Below are 22,475 nucleotides of genomic sequence, written 5' to 3'. Positions count from 1 at the left end.
ACTAAAAGTACCGGTGCACAGGGGGTCCGAGTACCTACCGACAACATTCGACCAACTGCTGATGCTGAGGGAGGGTTGGTATGCCATTACCAACGACTCACTGTGTATTAATAATGTCTGTATAAACATAACATTTGTTACATGTTTGCAAGAGGATATTGCTAGCTGGCGATATGTGGCACCTTCCAAACATCAGGGCTACCAACGTGTGTCGGGTCTGACACTAATATTTCAGTAACCTTCGTTCTGTGTTCCCAAATATTTCACGCATATTGTGCACTGATACTTTTGTGACCCATGGTACAAGGTTGGTGGTGGTGTTCCTTATCTCCGGTCTCACTGGTCTAGTGTACTGTCAACCACAGCTAAGCAACTGTTTCTGTGGGGCCGTCCCACTGCAGGTATAGCTCAGTGCATACATTATGTATGGATCCAAATACTATGTGGTAGACAGTGGCTCACCAGGAGTCGGACTTGGATCTGTTTTGCTGTCAGGATTCCAGGGGGTTGACTAATGGATGAATGAATGTGTGTCTCAGTTCGCTGCGTGGGCATGCTGCTGATTAGTCTCTGTCTATCATTTTTCTCTTTCCTTGCTTTCTGGACTCTACCTCACCCTATCCTTAGGTGGGAAAAAAGGTAGGGATCGTGATGACGACGATGATATGAAGAGGAGGAGGAGGAGGAGAGGAGGAGGAGGAGGAGGAGGAGGAAGAAGAAGAGGAGGAAAAAGAAAGGGAGGACAGCAATGATGATGATGATAAACTTTTCCCGCCTTGATTCAGACTGTGGGACCTGGTGGCCACTGCCCTGCTGGTGGTGGCCATGGCGACAAACAGAGGCAGTACTTCCTTACCTGAACGCGTCACAGTCGGCACAACGGACGGCTCAGGATATCAGGCATCAAGAAGACCACGGTGAAAGGACGGGAATTCTACGGCTTCTGGAGCATCCCTTACGCCAAGCCCCCGTGGGTCCTCTCTGTGAGGCTGAGGGTAAGAAGGCCGTTGTACAGGGTGGTCCTTAACCCCTACACCGCGGGCATGTTTATCAATGTTTTGCCTGTTCCGTGGGGTTATTCGGGCTCCGACAGACTCTCAAAAAATATTTGCCAAAAATCAGTTATTAGTCCTAGAATAACTAAATTATATATGCTTATGGCACATACCTTCTTCTTTCTCCTGGAATGTTTGTTGAGCCTTCGTCGGTTACCATAGGACTTGTGGAGACCTCTGAAGTTGGGTAACGAAGTCTCCACTTTATACTTCCCGACAACCCGTAGCTATGATTACCACAGCCAGATATAAACACTATAAACACTATGATTTTCAAGTAGTTTGGGATCCATTCTCCAAAAAAAACCACTGTGAAAGCAATGGAAATTACGAGTGCGTCTGATTGTCGCACTTGCGCTAGTTCGCTCTTGGTACTCTGTCATTTATTATTCATAAAACCCCTCACACTTTATGCTTCTATTACTATATCACACTTATATATATCTAGAGTCATTCTCCATAAGGTTCCTTCAGTCGTATTAGTTTTATTGTCACTGAAGTCATTCAATTTTTCATTTAGTAAAAAATACGTAGAAAGCCACTGATTCACTTTCACTGTTGCTAACATAAATTATTTGTACTCATATTCTTATATTACTAATTACTTACATTACTATTTACATTTTCTATTCTATTTTCAATATTTACCCTTCTATTTTACTTACACTATATTTATTCACTGTCACTTTCAGTAAGATAAAACTATAATACACTGTTCATTCATATGTACTGAACATCCATTGCTTTCACCTGCTATTTACACATTATTTACACATTATTTCCAAATTATTTTGCTTTCACACTTGCACTGTTAGAACTGCTTCTGGCTGTGGTAATCGAAGAAGCAGGTAGCACAGAGGGGAACCTGGCACTAAGCGCACTGCCAAGAGGTGCGTTTGTGCTCAGGTGTGCGGCAGATTGATATGTGCACACACCTGACACCTGCGAATCGCAGCCTTTGCTTTTCCCTGTAGCGAGCATAAGCTCAAGTCTGTGCCGATCCATATACGCCCTCTGCTCAAGTCAGTTGGGAAGTGTTACTGGATGGCGCCTTGGAGTTGCTGCTGTCACCCTACCATATCTTTCCAGCAGCTGCTGGACACAAGTCCTGGCGAACAACCTCCAGGAGAAGGACTTGGGTGAAGCAGACCTTCATCTTGTACAGGATGAAGGCGTTCAACATCGTCCTTATCTATGAGATGCAGAAAAGCTTTCCTGTACCACCTAGTATTCTTCCTGAGGCAGTCGATCTCACCCGATCATCATGTTGGACTTGTCCACCAGCCGCATGTTGATATTATAGTCCAACACAGCATCAGGTTTCATCACAGGTTCGCCTGTCCTGCAGTCGACCTTTTGTCTGTCATCTCCCCCTTATGTACGGTGGTGAGCATGTGCACACGACCCTCTTGTCATGCCACCGTATTGGCAGCATCTTCTCAGAATTAGTAGGTGCACGTCTCCTCGCTGCGTGGTTCCTATCTGGGAATTTGGGGAAGTGGGCACGATTACTTTTCACAGTGCCACAGGAGCCAATACCGTGCTCAGAAAGGTATTTGGCAAGTTTCCCGGTGCTGTATAGTAGTTGTCTGTATACATGGAAACCCACCAAAATACTTTTCTAGGAGCACTTTCACTACACAGCCTGAGAAGCCAAGGGGGTGTGTTTTATCCAGATTGACAGTGCTGGCTGAATATATGACAGGGAGTCAAGGATGCACCCCATCTTACAGTCGCACAGTACAAAGAACTTAATTCCAAAGTGATAGCGTTTGCTTGGAATGTACTGAACAAACCGAAGACGTCCTCTGAACAAAACCAAGGATTCGTTAATGACAACCTTCTGAAAGGGGTGGAAGAATGACATAAACTTATCCTTCATTCTGCTCAGAATCTCCCGGATCTTCCAGAGTGGGTCGGTTTGGGAAGGTACATTGTTGTCGGCAAAGTGCAGGGTTCCCATGATGTTCCTGGAAGCGATCTTTGGCCATGTACTTATTGAAGGTGGGTGAGGGTAGTAGGGGGTCCACGGACCAGTATTCTTCTAACTCATCCTTCTTGGAGTGTGGCATGAGAAGCATGAGGGCAAAGAACACATACAGCTCCTGCACTCCCAGCATGGACCACTGTTGCATCTTCGCTGCACCTGTACCACTTGCAGCACGTTGTGATTCATACCTGTTGGTCTCCTCCCACATATGTGCTGCATGACTTAGATCATCTAGGAAGGCCAAAGAATTAGTCCACACACTCAGCATTTTCGTCAATAGTGAAAGCAGGCTGAACTCCTGAGGAGCTCTCATCAAATAATAAATTTTCAGGCACAAAATCTGACCCTTCCGTCCATGCGAAGGCGTCCAGGATTCCCTATGCACCATTAGCGGTGTAGAGGCGGGTGGTGAGTGGTGGTGGTGGAGGTTGGCTGTGAGGCAGATTTATCTCATTCAAGGTCACTTTCGCACTGACCCTGGGTTGCCGTACAGCACTAGCAGCCCTTACCCTACTAGCTACACTACTTTTCACTCTCCTTGATTTACCTCTTCCTCTACGGCCTGCCTTCACTGTTGACGCTGGTGGTGACTCCGACGACGCAGACTCCGGAGATAACTCAGCCAGCGATGATGAGGAAATGAGTGAAGTGGGGCTTGGGCAACAGGGAGGTGAATGCATTCGTGACTCATGGCGGGCTGGGTCACGTGGGGGCATTGTTCTGGGGCTAACACCCCGCCTTTTCACTCCCTTCCCAAATTCCTTGCCTTCCTGCACTAAAGGCTCCCTTTCCCTTGGAGCTAGAGGCCCTTCCGACTTGCTGAAGCACTCGTAGTAGGTTCTGGCCCGATAACCTCACCCGGCTCATCACACGATTCCATTCGAATCGTCAAAATCACTGTCCATCATCACCATGGACAATTCTGCCAGTTCACGTGCCACAGCAGAGTCACTGAGGCCTTTCCTGCCTCCCTCACTACTTTTCTTAGGGGTAGAGGTCATGGGGCCTTTTGCAATGGGCGCAGAAGCGGCAGGAATGGCAGGGAGCGCGAAGTGCGACATGGTTTCACTACAGCAGAGGACAAGGAACTAAATGCCGCGGCTTATCTGAGAAGGTAAGGGTTGACAATGACACTTAGGCTTACTGCTGCTTGCTTACATGCTAATTTTTTATAGGTAGAAAATCTAGAAACTAATCTAAGAAATAGGTAGTTCCAGGTGAATGTAAATGTCACTTAGGCTTCTCCCTTCCTTTCTGATATATATTTTTTATTACAGACATCAATTACAAGGCATAATTCAAAGGGGAAATTACCGTGGTAATGTAGTGAATGAATGCACGTGGTGTTGTTGTCAGGTGATAATTAGCCAATTCCTGGTGTATAACACTATCACTTACCTGATTTTTTTTTGGTATATATTATTTTGTATAAGTATAGGGCATAGAGCTTATTTCAATGGATGAAATCTGTGGAAAAATCAGAGGAAAATTTGCGCGTAGCGCAGCGCATTAGGAGGTGAGAGGACAGGGTAATGGAGGGCAGGTAGGGAGGGGAGTCACGAAGGGGGTAAAATCGCTAAAATGTCAACAATGGATGAGAATTACAGATGAGATTTGGAGTGCTGACTAGTGTTGGACATTGGCAGTACTGATAGATGATACAAGCCACCACTTGAGAGCCCAGGATAATTCAAAACAACACAGAATCACAAAAGTAGCGTAGCGTTATGATCCATTGTGGCCGAGCGTCACGAAAGTGGCGCTGACGTTATGATCCATTGTGGCTGAGCGTCACGAAAGTGACGCCTTCCCATGGTTAAGGGGTTAAATAGCGCTCCACTTAAACCTCACCTGGGGAATTTTTTGTGTGGTGCTGCCCAGCTCAGTCTGCTGGTGTGGGCGTAGGTGTGGCATTGGGAGATGGAAATGAAAAAAAAAAAAAAAAGACGGAGTTAAATATTGTTAACACTGACTGAGTCATCCTCACAACAGAGATCGCCTGGTGGAGAGGAAGATGAGCGTTATATATTGACCACCCTGTATTGTTGAAGCATCAGCATTGCAGTAAGTGTTAATATGTTTTTAAATGCGGGCACACCACTTGGAGTGGCCCTGCCCATCAGCCACTTCCTAAGGACTTGAGGTGCTTCATTCCCGTAGATTTCAATGACGCCCCACATAACGTGCTCTCCGCATCATTCTACTAGTTTGTACTTGTAATTATGATACTATATAAAAAAAAAAAAACTTACCAAATTCTATACTCCTATCTTGTATTTTCTTCTTAATCACAAATTTACATTTTGACAGTCATTCATAGATGCCTGAATCGACTGGGAGAGAGAGAGAGAGAGAGAGAGAGAGAGAGAGAGAGAGAGAGAGAGAGCGACTCCTTAACGCCACTTTCTCAACGAATTATTTTGTGTTGCACCCAAGTAGTTTTTCCTATGATGTTTATCTGTTTTCAAAGACATATTAGACGAAGGTATTAACGTATCCTTTGCAAACATCATCTAGTAAGGATGAAGTACTGGAAAGACTTGTCGAGACACGAAAATACGAAACATTTTTTCTAATTTGTTCACTTCAACTTGGCCAAAAACAGCCATTTCTCCATCTTGAACACTAAACTGTAACAGAAAGGTAACACTAGAATACAGTACGCCTCACGGAAAATATGCTACGGTAAAGTTTGTATAGGTGTTGTATTGCCTGTTTCTGCCACTGGCCTACGGAGATAAGCTGCAAAAAGACAGACGTATCTTCAAAGTTAAAAGGAGCAGAGCTCTATGAACTCAGTAATAAAGAATCTGTTGTTTTTGCCCCTTACTACCTTTTTGTCGGGATCCACTCCACTGTTCGATAAATGACTCTTCAAGAAACATTCATGGACATTCTCAGGCTCCAGTGATTCAATCCCACCCGAAGAATATTCTCTAGAGCCAAGCGAAACTCAGTAAGGACATATTATAATTATCATAGACGAGGATATTGATATGCTTTATGCAGAAACTATGCACTTTTTACTTTAACCTGGTCCAGATTTTCGCCCTTTTGCAGCATTTCACACATCTCAGTAGCAGAAAAACACTGTACTAGGGCTCTACACATCGCATACCACTTCTTCGTGACTAGCATCATATTCTAGTGTTAATCTTTTGTTACAACTCAGCATTCGAGATGACGAGAGGGAAGATTTAGGCCAAGTTAAATTACAAACAGTACACCGTAGTGGGAAATGATGGTAGAAAGCCTTCATAACTCACGAGGATACTGGTTTTCACAAAAAATGACACCGAGGACGCAGCCACTGTCATCGATGTGTGTGTGTGTGTGTGTGTGTGTGTGTGTGTGTGTGTACACAAGAGGAACAAAGGAAGGAAAAAAAAATTAATTAAAAAATCAATTCCATACACCATATTAAAGGTGTCCTCCATTCATAAAAAATCTGTAACAGGTGGACTTAATGCTGTAGGGTGAAGTTTGGAAGTGTGTATCTGTGTTGACAAAGTATCTCAAGATGGATCAAACTGGCGTATACAGCCTGTGTGGGGACACGAAGAAGCGAGTTCGATTTTGGAGAGGTTGGTCCATAAGTGAATATATATATATACATATATATATATATATATATATATATATATATATATATATATATATATATATATATATATATATATATATATTAGGTATAATAAACAGTAAAACTACTCAGGGAAGAATGACTGGTTACTTGGCTTAAATGAATGGATTTGTTAGCCCAGCACACAGATATACAGATAGTTAGATAGACAGGTAAGTAGACAGGCAGATGAACAATCAGATGGATAACTTGAATAGTAGATAGACAGAGTGATATATATATATATATATATATATATATATATATATATATATATATATATATATATATATATATATATATAGATAGATATAGATAGATAGATAAAGATAAATAGAATAGATGAATAGATAGATATAGATAGTATAGATAGATAGATAAACACAAAGATATATAGATAAGTAGATTGACAGGAAGACTGAAAGTTTGAAGCAGAATAAAACTTAGAGAGATAAGAAAGAAATGGAGGGAAGAAAGAATCACAGATAGAAAAAAAAAAAGATAGGTGTGTAGATAGACAAATGGACAGATGTAGATGACAGACGGGCAGACAGATGTAGAACTGGGATGTGAAGGTTATGGTGTAGAAGGTTATATGGTGCGCCCAACAACTCTCCCCGTTATCAGTATACATTATCACTTATTAACAACAGGGGTCCAGGAGATAAAGAATCACGCATTCAAAAGGACAGTGCCAGGCGAGATCACGCGTCAAGATTGGATACTCTCACTCCTTTTCTGTCTAACTCTCTAGTGCAAGAAAGTAACACTGATACATCCTGCCATTCATGTATGTAGCAGGTCAACTCTGGAACTTGTCATGTCATCCTCTGTCTATAAGTCTTAATCTATAACCTCCAGTCTTTTAGACACGCAATGTGTCTCGGAATTTCAGAAATAAATAGATTTTTATTTTTACTCTCCTCTTTATTTATTGAATTATTTATTTGTATTTATTATTCTGAGAGAACAATTTTACGGCCTTCTAGTCTTTGGTTCCCTCTTTGCCCAAGAAAAGAAAAAATGGTTCCCCGTGGTTACAGGCACAGGTCGTGTCTGATCATCAATGCGCGAGATAAACAAACCCCCATAACAGTTACTGATTGTCACCGATCATTTTGTTTTTCCAATTTTCTCTCTTTCATATGCGCTCTGTTCTGACTGATAAATATGTTGAATCAGTGAAGGCAGACTTAAGTACAAGCAACCTTATAACTTAGATATCAGTTTTCGCGCTGAAAATAAAATCCGAAATCCATAGTGTACCATATATTGTTATTTATCTTCGGTCGGTGTCCACGCCAAGTGAAAATCGATATTCTTTTCTTCTTTGGCAATTCTGTCAATGGCAATAAATATATTTGCTTATAACCTCCCTTTCGAAAACTTGCGTCGCTACTGTATCGCCAAAATCGCCAATTTCAAAAACTGAGATGCATTGTCCTGGAGATCAGTAAATTCTTTTCTGCAGCACAGTTCACAATTTTGCATCACTAATTAATCCTTTTTCACTTTTGATTTACATTGTCTTACAATATAAATACCTAGGCCAAAAGAGAAAAAAAAGGACTAGTAATGTCAGAAGAGCAATTGTGATTTGAAAAATTTGGGCCGTCAGACGCTGGTTTCTGATCAACTTCGGTACCCCTGACCATGATGTAGTATAGTGCTGCGGCTTGGAGTGTTCTGTTTCAGCTAATACCGTATTCTGTTTTAGCTTCAATAACCTGAGAATGAGTCATAGCAGCCTGAAATGACACGGTGCACCTCATCTTTCAGGACCCGGTGGCCAGTGACGGATGGGAGGGGGTGAGGGACGGGTCTGTGGAGTCCCCTCTCTGCTCCCAAATTGGATGGTTTGAATTGACCTCTCGCAACTACACCACGATGGATCCGAAGACTGCCTTTACCTCAACACCATTCACACACAAGGTTGGTTTTGCCCCTCCAGTAGGTGCTGCAGGGGGATGCCTTCTCGCGGTGGCATCGATGGAACCGGTTGGCTCTGCAGCGTCCCTCTACTCACCCCTATCCGCAAAAAGAAGGATAGTGTGCTTAAGTAGATGAGAAACTTAAGCCTGCAGTCCACGGAAGCTCACGTCTCAGATGAATCTGGGGCTACAACTATTACAACTGCCCTTTCAATCCAAATGCACTTTTTTTTTTTTTCCATTCGTATCAGGCGATTTTATTCAATCTCAGGAGAGACTGTTCGCAATAGAGGGTGTTCAATAAAACCATCATCAACCACTTCATGTGGTGGCACCGATACAACTGGTCGGCTGGGCTGCCTGGTTGTACAAACGTTCAACTACTTCCCTGTCCTCCTAAAGGAGGATGAATTGAATGATAGGAGAAGGGAAATTCATCCTGCAGTCCACCAGGTTCACGATACAAGGGAAAACCTCAGGCTACAACGACAACAACAACAACTACTACTACTACTACTATTACTGCTACAACTACTACAACTTCTACTACTACTACCATCACCACCACCACCACCACCTCTACTACTATTGCTCCTGCTACAACTACTACTACTATTCTTACTGTACCACCACTATCACCACCACCATCACTGCTACTACTACTACTGCTACTACTACTCTAGGAGGGTTCTTTCTAAGGTGAATAAAACGCCTGGCAGCAGCAAGAATGAAGAGGAAATGTCGTGCCCGGACTGAATGGGTCGAAGATTAATTCAAATTCACAAATAGATTTAAGGAGAGTTCTCTAAAAGTGATGTTGATTGATGTTATTTGTTGATGAGATGGACTGATGTATGATTAGTGATGATAATAAATGATATTGGGTGATGAGATGACTGATGTTGATATAATGATGTGTTGTTAGTTTATGAGATGGACTGATGTATGATTGATGTTGTTATTTGTTGATGAGATAGGTTGTTGTTGACTGATTGAAGCTGAAGTTGATTGATGCTGAAACTGACTGATGCCAGTTTTTGATAGAGGCAGATTGATGTAGGCACTGATTGATGTTGAAACTGACATGTAATTTTGTTGATTATGTAGATTGATGCTGATAATGACTAAAGATGATGTTGTCTGATGTTTAAACTAACTGATGATATTTGTTGATGATATTGATTACTTGTGATACTGAATGATGTTGATACTGGTGATCGCTGTTGATAGTAACTGCGGTTGTATAGACTTATGTTGATAATGATTAATGTCACCTGTTGATGAAAGTGGGTGATTGCTGACTGAGACTGAAATAGACTGAGGTTGATGATCGATAGTCACGACGCCCACTTTGCTTTAACTTGACCTCCTAAAATTACCATCTTCCCCATCACCATTACTAAGCTGTTCGTGGTGGTTACCAGTTGAACAATGTGCCAGTCACGAAAAAGTGCTGCGGAATGGATGTAGAGCCATGGCATTGTCCTATCCTGTCACTGAGGAAATGAGCTGCAACAGGACGAAATTCTGAACCAAGTTAAGGCGAGATAGCTATAATAATTAAACTGAAAAACCCTTATAAACAACGATTATAATAACTCTGACCTCTTTCCCCCTTCCTGACCTCCATTTTCCAGCCTGGTCACCTGGATGCCAACCTACCCGTGCTGGTATACATTCACGGCGGCAGGTTCTTCGCAGGAAGGCGCCGAAATTTATCCCCTACCGTCATCATGGACAGGGACGTGGTCTTCGTCTGCCTTACAGTACCGTCTCGGCATTCTAGGTAACAGATGAAGGCGATTTTATTTCAAGGTAGGACAGAATTTTCGAGATGGAGAGACAAATACGGCCTTCATAAATAGAAATCTCTGTTCGTTAGAGATCTTTGCCGTTTTTGTCACTATGTAATATCTCCTTAGGATTCTAGGTAACAGATAAAGATAATAATTTTATTCAAGGTAGGATAGAATTTTCAAGTTTGAGGGGAAAGGGGTTAGATGCAGCCTTCAAAAATAGAAATCTTTGTCTGGTAGAAAGTCTTTGCTGTTCACGGCTACAGGTATTTGGTGTCTTTGTCACCTTGGGAAATAAATAAGTATAATAGAAAAATGAAAAGATATATAAAATGAAAATAAAAATAAAAGCTGAAGCCATTCATGATAATTAATTGTATCAGGGCCTTCACAATCAAATAAAAGTGAATGCAAGTATTAGGTAAAAAGAAATAGAATAAAGAAATAAAATAAATTAACAGAAATAAAAGCAAAAATGAAAATAAAAAGTAACCGGCAATCCATGATCATTGCTAACGGTAATGGAGACATGTGTCCTGTTAGTTGGTTAAGGTCTTTTAAAAGTAATCCTGATCGTTGTAACACAGCTGTTCCCTGCTCAAACTCACGTCGTTTCGAACAAGAGATCACTTATCATGTATCCACTTAATTACTCTCTCCTTACAGACTTCTTGTCGACAGAGGACTCAGTTATCCAAGGCAATTTTGGACTGAACTCTTGTCTTTTTGAACAAGGAGACCACTAATCTAACCACTTGCGGTACCTTTCTTTCCCTTACAGGCTTCTTGTTGACTGAGGGCCCTGTTATCCACGGCAATTCTGAATTGAGCTATATTGAACAGGACGCTTACTAATCTAACCACTTGCGTATCTTCCTTTCCCTACAGGCTTTTTGTCGACAGAGGACTCTGTTATTCCCGGCAACTTTGGGCTGAAGGACCAGGCGATGGCGCTCGCTGGATCCAGAACAACATCCGAAGGTTGATTGGAGACCCACAGAGAGTGGCAGCTGATCGGGAACAAGTGCTATGGCTGAGGCATCAGTCCACTACCACTACATCTCACCTTACTCCAGAGGTCAGTGGCCAGTTCTTGCTCTTATTGATTTGTTTTCATCTGACAGAATTGGGCTAGTTTAATGGCTTGAATACTAGCTCACGGTTTCATGAAATTCAATGAACTTTAGTTATGAAAGGTTAAGAATGATCTTTTTTTTGGTTACGACACAAATCAACCCTTTAGTCTGACTACACCTGACCATCCATTGAAGTGGAAGGGTTGTTTATTTATTTATTTATTTATTATTTGGTCAGATGAAAACAAACGTAACGCTATACCTCCGGACGATTTTAATTCACTTGTGAGGTAAAGTCATCACCTCTGTGGGAAGACCAGTGTTCATTCTTGCTACCACTGGGCGATTGTATTCAGTGTTTGGTTTTTCGAAGAACATAGAGAATATTCCTTATAGTTATGGTGACAGAAACACATTCCATTGATATACTGGAGGTAGTATGAGTACTTTATCCTGAGCAGACGCTTCAATCCAGTAAGAGGTGGCCACAACGCTTCTCCTTCACGTAGCCCTGTCTGCCATTTGTTGCTCTTCCTCAAACTCACATTCAACCTGTCACATATCTCTCTTCATTTCATCCTTGGTCTCCCTCTCCTTCTCTCCTGATCCACCTCCCTCACATACACTCTTCTAGTTAAGTCTCATTTTCCATCCTCCACTCATGGTGAGACCATAGAGGTTAAAACTATTTACGTCATCAGATTTTAACCATAGTCCTTTGACCGTAAGTTGGCCAGATTTTTGTTGTCTTGCAGCTTATTTCACATAGCTTGGGAGCAGAATAATGCAATACTCTGGTTTTACATCCTTTCCACGGCACTTGTGTGTGACTAGCATCATATTCTAGCTTTAATCCCCCGCATGCCAGCAATTTTAAGCCCTATGGGTGGCCCCAGTGCCGGCCATTTTTCGACTTTTTTTTTTTTGGTTAAAATGATAGATTTTGATGTGGAAATAACGAATTTACCATTAAAATGCTCACCGAGGCTCGGAAATGGGTTTTATTGAGTCCTGCATCCTACGTACACAGGTATAGCCACTCTCATGCTCACCGTGTAGGTGAGAAAAGCCGTTTTCTATGTAAAGTATACTCAGGTATTTATGCTGAAAAAGCATAGCAATGTTCAGTACACACTGATTACTTATTACTTCACATCTATCACAGTTTGCATGTCTTTCTCACTGTGAATGCATTATCTTACACTTACTTGAAGATAGGTACAACCCTGACTTCATTATGTATAGTCCTGGCAACTTTCTGAGAAGGTATTTACAACTTGACTTCAGTATATAGTCCTTACACTTACAAGAAAATATTTACAACTTACACTTACATGAAAATATTTACAAAATGGCTTCACTATGTACAGCACTGGGTGAGGCACACAGGCAGAGTGAGGCAGAACGAGTGTGAGGAGGGGAGCGAGTAAGTGTATGGCCTTGACAGCCTGGGGGGTGGTAGAAGAGTAGTTACCTTACATGCCTGCCAATTTTTACCCATAAATCTTGAAAAATGCGGTCACAGTGAATTTTTTTATTTTAGACCATTTTTAAAATAGCACTGGCACTAGCAAGAATTATGTCAGATAATTTTAAAATGGCCCTGGCACGCAGTGGGTTAATCTCCTGTTGCAAGAGATGGAGAGAGAGAGAGAGAGAGAGAGAGAGAGAGAGAGAGAGAATAGAAATAATCATGACGTTCTCACCAACAGATCTCTTTGCTCGAGGTATTATGATGTCGGGCTCCCTCTTCAGCCCCTGGGGCGATAGAGGAGCGGCGTACAAGGGAGGTGGCGGAGTTCACGGGTCGCCTGTTTGGGTGTGAGGAGAGGCGAGGCATTAGCAGCGGGGGAGGCAAGTGAGGGCGCTGCTGGACTGTCTGCAGAAGGTGGACGCCCAGGATCTTACCCTCTCCCTCAGGCACCATATTGTGAGTACGTCTGGGGTTCCGCTGTGTGAGACTGATAGTGTGAGGCTAGTATTTTGAGGCTGGTGGTGCGAGTCAGGCCGTATATTTGTGACAATGCAAGGCCAGTAGTGTGAGACTAGTATTTTGAGGATAATAATATGGTAACAACAATGCAAGGCCAGTAGTGAGAAGCAAGTATTGTGAGAGCTGGTTCTGTAAGGCTTGTATTTAGGTGCTTGTAATATTTCACCAGTGTGAGGCTAGTATGTTGAGGCTCGTATTTTGAAATGAGTAATATGGTGATAGTGATGTGAAGCAAGTACTGTGAGGTGAGTCATACGATAAGAGCGATGTGAAGCTAGCACTGTGAGGCGAGTATTGTGAGGCTATTACTCTGAGGCCACAAAAAAAGATACAGTAAGATAAAAAGATAACACATCAAGGGAGTGAAGTGATTAACCCTTCCTTTCCTTGCAGACGTTCAGCTTTAACCCTGGTCCTACATTAATCCTTCTGTTCTTACTACAACTCTTCCTGCAATCCCTTCCTTTCCTTGCAGACGTTTAGCTTTAATCCCTGGTCTGTTCATCCTTCTGTTCTTACTACAATTCTTCTCTGCTAACCCATCTTTTCTTTCAGACGTTCAATTACAACCCAGCACTTTTGGGGCCCACGTGTGGATGGTGATTACATTCCCGTCGATCCAAGGCTTCTTATGTCTCAGGGATGGCATAAACACGCAGACCTTATCGCTGGCATCCACACAGCATGAGGGAGGACTATTTGGCTATCGTGAGTGCATTAATTTCTTTGGCTATGGGGGGCGAATGGAGAGTGAGTGAATGATTATACTCCTTTTACTCTAATTTGGCCCAAATTCTTGTCCTTTTGCAGCCTATGGTATATTCACAGACCTTAGTGGCAAAAAAGACAGTACTCTACCTCTCCATCCTTTCCACTGCACTTCTTCTTGACTAGCATCATGTTCAAATGTTAAGTTATTGTTACAGCTCAGCATTCAAGGTGGAGGAGTGGCAGTTTTAGGCCAATTTAGAGTAAAAAGGTATGAATGCATGTATTCTAACCTGACAAAGAACCCTAACCCCCTTCGGATTCAGTCGATGGCCAGAAGGAGTGATTTGCTTGTAAAATCCATGAGGTGTTTTTGTTTCTTTGACCATGTGAAGCCATTGGAGAGAGAGAGAGAGAGAGAGAGAGAGAGAGAGAGAGAGAGAGAGAGAGAGAGAAATATTTTTTACTCTAATTTAACCCAAAATTGCTACCTATCCTTCTGAATGTTGAGTTGTAACAGCTTGAATGATAGCAGAGTAACCAACAATGCTACTGTTTTCCTACCGTGAATGCTTTGATTTGTTTGGCCAAGGGAGGAGAATAGAGAGTAGAGAGATTGACTAATCTCCTTTTACTCCAACTTGGCCTGGAAATTGCCACAGTCACTAATTCGAAGGTGAGTTTGTCTGTGGGCACCTTTTTCGCGTGTTGAGGCGTCTGGGTATAGGATAGATCCTTTGCTTTAGATAGTTTGCTGTCAGGGATGCTAATGGGTATTATTCTTTTGTTTGGTGGTCTAGTAACTGAATGCCACAATCAGAGTGGAAACCTTGCCACATGCATGAGTTCAGTCCTCAAACAGGTGAATGAAGTTTTTTCTGTATTCCATTTTCCCAATCATGTAATATCATGGGAGTAGGCTAACCATCGACTCGACCTTCTCCAGGTTGGAGGACCGGACAATTCTTAGGGCACCTGGTGGTTCCTTTTGTCTCTCCAAAGAAGAATTTCGTGCCTTCCTTCACCCCCTCCATTCTTCAGACAGTCCCTACCACGCTGCCTTATACAAATCATCCAACAGTCTGTTTTAATCTCACCCTTACCTAAATCTTTAGTAAGAATAGTAGCAGCAGTAGTTGTAGCCCCGGCTCAACTGTAACTTGAACCCAGTGGACTGCAGGTTGAAGCTGACTTTCTCTAGCAGGCCATCCACCCTCCTTTTTGGGGGATAGGGAGGGAAGTGAAGGATGTTTGTATAACTGGGCAGTGAATCTCCGCAGGTTATATCAGTTGCCACCAAGGGCAGGCGTCGTTCTCCAACACTCCGGAATAAAAAATACCCAAATAGACTAAAGTTCTGACAAATTCTCTCCAACAGCTCTCTGCAGGGACGAATACTTAAAGAAGGTGTTGGTGGAGAACTTCCAGGCAGTTTGGACCTGAGTCTCTGGACCTGACACGAGGAGACGAAAAAACCCCAACAGTTGGCAACCAAGGTGTTCCAGCACTACGTTGGTGGAGTCAGGGTGGATGAGGAGGTGGCAGATCCAGCTGTGTGAGGTGGGTTAGTGGAACATTATAGGGATATATGAGGAATGGTGGATCAGCTATGTGAGGTGAGTGAGTAAGCGCCTTAGATGGATAATATAAAGGGTGGATGAGGTGGTGGCGGATCAAATTGTGTGAGGTGACTATACTGTTCTTACTCAGATCTGAGCTAAAATTTCCATCATATACATCTTCAGTATTCAGTTGTAACAATGGATTCACACTAAAATATAATCTAGTCTTGAAGAAGAACTATAAAACCGTAGCATTGTCCATTTCCTTCACTGATCAGTGTGAAATAAGCTGCAAAAGGACAAGAAGTCAGGGCTAGGTGAAGGTACAAAGAGGTAGGTGAAGGTCAAAAGAGATAGGGTATGGTAAAAAGAGCTAGGTTAAGGTAAAAAAGGAGTAGGTCAGGGTAAAAAGAGGTAGGTCAAGGTAAAAAGATGTAGGTTAAGGTAAAAAGAGGTAGGTTAAGGTAAAAATAGTTTGGTTTAAGGTAAAAGAAGCTAAGTTAAGGTAGAAAGAACTGAGTTAAGGTAAGGCACAAGGTTAAAGTAAAAAGAGTATAATATGACATCAAGGGAATATTATGGTATCCTGCTAATTGCAGAAGTAAGGGTGGATGAGGCTGTGGTGGATGAGGCGGTGGTGGATGAGGCTGTGGTGGATGAGGCGGTGGTGGATGAGGCTGTGGTGGATGAGTTGTGTGAGATGAGAAACAGGATCACCCCCCATTAGACCTGGAAATGCACTCACTGTATTTTTTTTTTTAAGTGTCCGACTCTAGGCATGGACTTCCACAGCCTGCTATCAAGGCCCAGCAGTCCTCCTACATACCATACACCTCTACATGTCACCACTTCAGCGCTAACAACCCACCGTCCATACTGAATACACGTTAAAGGGCTGTCTCATACAGGACTGGTGTATTGGTATTAAACGAAGTATTTTTACGACATGTCCGTGGAGTTTTCTGGTAGATCAGTAAAGCCCTGATTTAATGAAATTCAAATCCTTAACCCGTCATGTCCCGAGGTTTTTGTCGCACCTTCGACATCCCCCAGTCCCGAGATATTTTTCGAATTATTATTTTTTGACTAAAAAAAAAAAAACCTTAGAAAACTTTTGGTGAGAAACATAGAAAATTCATAGAGAAAGTGCTCACCTGAGGTTTAAAATACCCAATTCAGGTAGGAGTTCCTCCTTACCTGACTAGGTTTTTCTAACATGCTGGCACCAAAGAAAAGCGAGTTCTATGGGAGGGTAACTTCTTTATCCACTCATAAACGGTATTTATTTATTTACTTGGTACGAATGTATATGAAGTATGGAAGTATATTGGTTTTTCAAGCAGTAATAAAGGCATTATAAGCATTGTTTCACTCACTAACTAATCACCATACCTGACCTTTTTTGCCACATTACCTGATCATTATTTCTGGTTGTTTCTTCTTCTAATGCTATGTAAACATTGTCCTCCACATTGTCATCGATTGAGGGAATCACTCTGGCCCTGAATATCTTTACTAGCCAGGTCACTGGTAACAGGTCCATTGCTGAGACAATGGCGTGAGGGGAGGAGGGGGAGGTTATACGGTGTAAGGCATTGTCCTGGCAGCATCTTGTAGAGGAATAGAGGAAGAGTGTCAGAAGTGTAGCCATACGAAAAATCACACACGAAAATTGAAAATTGTGCAAATTAGGGACCTTGCAATTGCACGACGTACTGAGTACGTCGCTGGGACTAACAAATGCAAATCGTTGCAACGTACCCATGCGTCGACGGGACGGGGCGGGTTAAGCAGTTCCCTGCCCCAGCGGGAATTTGAACCTGCGTCTGTTAGGACTACAGGCCAGCTCTCTACCGATTGAACCATAAGCTACCCCTAGCCTAGTTCTCATTAACCAAGTAATCTGTCCTCTATGTATGCATTTGGCTGCTTGACACTGTCTTCCTCATTCTGTATTTCCCCCTGCCTATGACCACTTCCTTAAGTACAATGTGTGTAGGATCTACAAATGGGAAGATATTAATGGCAAGTCTCTTTTGTTCATTTCTCTCGGAGAAAAGGTACAACTCTTTGAAAACTTTGAGTCTTTAGTTCTTTTTGCATTAAAGATAGATAGATGGGTAAATAGATAGATGGTGATAGATAGGTAGGTAAACAGCTTATGAGAGAGAGAGAGAGAGAGAGAGAGAGAGAGAGAGAGAACCCACCTGACCCTAATTTCATCCCTCTGTTACCTAAATACTCCTAAGCCGCCCCTGCCCCACCCTAACCCCAGCTGTGCCTCCTTCAGCTGTTCGACGAGCGTCACATCAACCTGGGCGTGGAGTGGGTGGCAAGACTCCATGCCCCGCAACACCCAGCCGGAGGGGCGGCGCACCTACCTCTACAACGTGACTTACCAGGGCGAGAGGAGCTCCAAAGACTTCTACAACCACAATGTCGGCAAACACTGTGAGATGCGGAGAAATTTATCTGTGTATCTGTCTATTTCTCTATCTGTCTAGCTGGCTATATTACCTACCTGTCTATCTGTATATATACAGCCATTCATCTATGGCTACCAATCAATCAGTCCAAAAATCTATCAGTGTATCTTTTTACGAGAAGGTACTTTTACTTTCTTTTTCCTTATTCATCTATCGGTGTACCTATCTGTTTTTTTTGTTTTTTTTTTCGGATTGGAGTCCCCGCACCTCCTAGCAGGGAGTCTGTGGTGCAGTTCTTCACTACAGTAGACTAGTAAACAGTACGCCCAATATATAGGTGGGGATAAGCTGACCTCAGAGGCTGCCTTACAAACACATCCTGTCCTACTCAAGTACCACAGTATCACAAGTGCCATTTTAGTGCATCTGCCTACCTATAAATAACAGGGTGGTTAGTATTTTAAGCCTCAATTTTGCTTCTTATGTGCTGCAGGGACAGCTCCTTCTTCTAGTGAAAGAGAAAGCAGGTATTTTGGCTACCTAATGGAAATAGTACTCAAACTTTGCAGTCATTGGATGTAAAAATAAATAATATAAACAGAACTGGCTAAGCCCAGCGAGTATGGCAACAGAAAATGATACAAGGAAAAATAAATAACATGACTGAGCCGTCCCCACTGGCCACATAAGATACTGCCACTTGAGTTTCCAGTGCAGCACTATTTACAGACAAACCCCTGAATGATCTCTGCAGGGGTGTCACACAGGAGCAAACTTATTCTTCCTGTTTGAGAGGTCAATATGAAATTCGATGATGCGGGAGGAGGACCTGCTTATGAGGGAGAAGATGCTGGACTTGTGGAGTGCTTTGCCGCCACCGGGTAAGCTTCGCCTCGACCACCTCTTGTACTCTGGCCCTCTTATGCTGGGGACATCTCTCCATCTAGTCAAGATAACAGTAAGAGACTATACTAGAAGCTGGGAGTGCACCATACTTGCCTGAGTCTTGATATCACCCTTAGCCCTCTCATGGTCAGAATAACTCTTGTAATTTATTCTCACCAACTCCAGCTGCATTCATTAACCTCGGTGAGACAGAGGCACACAGCGTTAAAACAGTAGTCATTCTTAGCCTTCATATGGTCAGAACAACTCATGTATATATTTATATATATATATATATATATATGGTCAAGATCATGCTTTATCTGCGCGTTTATCTTCCACATTAGCTCCGGACCTCCCAAGGGAAGTCGTGATCACTTGCGGGTACTAGAGTTTATGGAGTAAATGGAGAGTGAGTCGTCCTGTCTCATTCCCCTCCCTTTCCTTGGGGGAAGCAGCCTAGGTATATAGATAGATAGAGATAGATAGATATATATATGTCTATGTCTATATCTATCTATCTTATCTATCTATATATATATATATATATATATATATTTGTGTGTGTGTGTGATATATATATATTTTGTGTGTGTGTGTGTGTGAGGGAACGGGGATCGTGTTGAAAGAAGCCTGATTGATTACGTGGTCGTAGAGAGGTCGATGATGGGAATGGTTGTCGATACGAGGGCCGTGAGAGGACGATGTGGAGGTCTATCAGATCATATGATTGTGGTATGCAAGATTAAACTGAGAGGAGTGACATGGATCAGGGGAGAGAGGAGCAGTCAGAGATAAAGACTGAAAGTTGAAAAGCTGAGGATCAAAGAAATGGCAGATTATTACAGGATCAAAGTAGAGGAGGAGTTTGAATTACTGAATTGGAATGAAATGGATCTGGACAGCCTGTGGAATGCATATAGGGATTGCTTCGTTAGGAATGCTAAAGTGGTGTATGGTGTGGCAAGAGTAACAACAAAGAAGAAAGGTACGGCATGGTGGGATGAGGAGGTAAAGACAGCAGTGGAGGAAAAGAGGAAAAAGTGGCTAATGTGATTACAGAACAGAGGTTCAGTTGAAATAAGAACTGAATATGTTGAGAGCAAGAAGCACGTAAAGAGACTAGTGAAGAGGAAAAAGGAGTTATATGAGGTTCTAGGAAGAAAAATGAATACGAACTACTCTGAAAACAGAAAGTTATTCTGGAGAGAGGTGCGGAAATGTAGAAGTGAAAGAGGAAAGAAATGTGATGGTGTGAAGGATGTAGGTGGTAGATTATTGACCCATGGAGATGAAGTAAGGACCATATGGAACGAATATTTTGGAAGTCTGATGAATGGGAAAAGAGAGCAGAGCTGCTGTAAACATGTTTGGATTTGAGGATGTGCAGAGAAGGATTGCAGTACCAAGAGACGTGACACTCGCACAGGTGAAGAGTGCTATTGAAGCGGCTGAAAAATCTGGGAAAGCAGCTGAGGTTGATGAGGCGTATGCAGAGATGCTTAAGTGTAGTGGAGAGAGTGAGACAAAGTGCTTGTTGGAGATATGTAAGAAGGCTTGGAGGAGTGAAACTGAGCCTGCAGAGTAAGGCTACTGAATTTTACCCCTGTACAAAAAATAAAGTTGAGCAAAGTGAATGCAAGAATTATCGTGGTATAAATTTATTGAGTGTGATAGGGAAGGTATATGGAAGAATTATTATAGAAAAAGTAAGAGAGGTATCAGAAGTCCTAGAGAGTGATGAACAGGGTGGCTTTAGGAGTGGTAGGGGATGTGTGGACCAAATATTTGCAGTGAGACAGTAGAGAAAGCTTGTGAGAAGGACCATAAGGTGTTTATGGCATTCATGGATCTGGAAAAAGCATATTAAAGTGGACAGAGGACTGTGGAAAGCTGCTAGGTGTCGTCAAGAGATTTTTAGAATGGTAGTGAAGCATGTGTAGGGGTTAATGGGCATCTAAGTGAATGGTTCACGATCGGTGTGTGATGCAACAAGGTTGTGTGATGTCCCCATGGTTGTTCAATATATATATGGATGGGGTGATGAGAGAAGTAAAAATACGAGTACTGGAGAGAGGGATGGCGTTGGTAATGAATGGAATATCTCAAATTTGTTGTATGGTGATGATGCAGTACTGCTTGCTATGGTCGTACCATTCTAAAGTGGCAGTTTGGGTGGGGCACGGTCTTACTCTGTACAGTGTTATACGTTTTCCATACTCGTGATGCCTCTCTCTCTCTCTCTCTCTCTCCTGGGGGATGTGCATCACCCTAGAGAATTTTGTTTCTTTTTAGCATCTTATAAACTTGTGCTTTCATTTCTTTATTTTGTTTTTTATTATATTATTGTTTTACAAATGACGCCAGGCGACCTTGGTGTTATGGCGCTTTTTCATTTAATCATTCTCGCCCTCCTTCCTTCCCTCCCTTCATCTTTCCCTCAGCTAGACAAACGCACTCAACACTGCCCCTTGCCTGCCTTCTCTCTCTCTCTCTCTCTCTCTCTCTCTCTCCTTGGGGAGATGTGCGTCACCCTTGAGGAATTTTGTTTCTTTTAGGAGTGACTTATAAACTTGTGCTTTCATTTCCTTATTTTGTTTTTATTATATCTAATTATGTTTAAAAATATTATTGTTTTACATATCACGCCAGATGACCTCGTTGTTGTGGCGCCATGATTTGTTTTCATTCAATCCCTCTCTCCGTCCTTCCTTGCCTCCCTTCCTTCATCTCTCACTAAGCTGCCCTCAACACTGCCCCTGGTCTGCCTCACCCCCCTCTCTCTCTCGTCTGTGGTATTTTAGGATGCATTTCGGTTATTTTCTTTTACGTTATAATGTACATATTGTAAAATTTGACTTTATTTCCACACCACCCCGGAGGTTAAAGTCTTAGCGCGTTTTTTTTAAGAGGTGTCCCCAAACAGGCCTGTTCCTCTATCCCTCACAGATGACCAGGTCGGACTGGAGTGTGTGAGTGTTGCTGCTCACGAGGGTTTAGTGTATATATTTTTTTACTAAGAAACTGGCATATTTTTGCCTTATATTCCTACACATTATCTTGCAATCATAATTGTGACATTATTACCAACCCCAGAAAGACAGTAACAGCCAATAAAAGTGGCTACTTTTTTTTTTTTTAAAGCAACACTAAAATACTTATGCCACGTTTCTGTATTGCCATATAAATATTTTACGCATAATCAGTTTACTGTTCTTTCATATATTATAATACCCACGGTACCATTATATTCTTATGTGTTTATCTTAATGTGATGCCTATTACATATATCAGTGCCGTTCACACATAGCGAGTATGGAACACGTGGCACCACTGTACAGAGGTTCGTGCCTCACCTAAACCGCCACTTAAGATTGGTACCACCCTTAGTACCGGACATGAACTTGGTAGGCTAGTGCAGAGTTTTGCTG

General features: G+C 42.4%; 1 protein-coding gene across 1 annotated transcript; it reads left to right on the top strand.

Annotated features, from left to right (window-relative positions):
• Nucleotides 1-871: 871 nt before the first annotated feature.
• Nucleotides 872-11,380, top strand: LOC145390325 (esterase SG1-like; the record flags this gene model as incomplete). Its single annotated transcript, XM_080265290.1, has 3 exons — nt 872-995; nt 8,447-8,621; nt 11,283-11,380. Coding segments are annotated over 3 exons (397 nt in total), but the record flags the coding sequence as incomplete, so codon positions are not given.
• Between the last annotated feature and the right edge of the window lie 11,095 nt (nt 11,381-22,475).

This window comes from Coenobita brevimanus, unplaced genomic scaffold (genome assembly GCF_032717465.1).
Source record: "Coenobita brevimanus isolate Jiangsu-jjx unplaced genomic scaffold, ASM3271746v2 jjx.HiC_scaffold_862, whole genome shotgun sequence".
Taxonomy (NCBI): domain Eukaryota; kingdom Metazoa; phylum Arthropoda; class Malacostraca; order Decapoda; family Coenobitidae; genus Coenobita; species Coenobita brevimanus.
The sequence above is the reverse complement of the archived record's forward strand: the minus strand, read 5'-3'. Positions and strand labels throughout refer to the sequence as shown.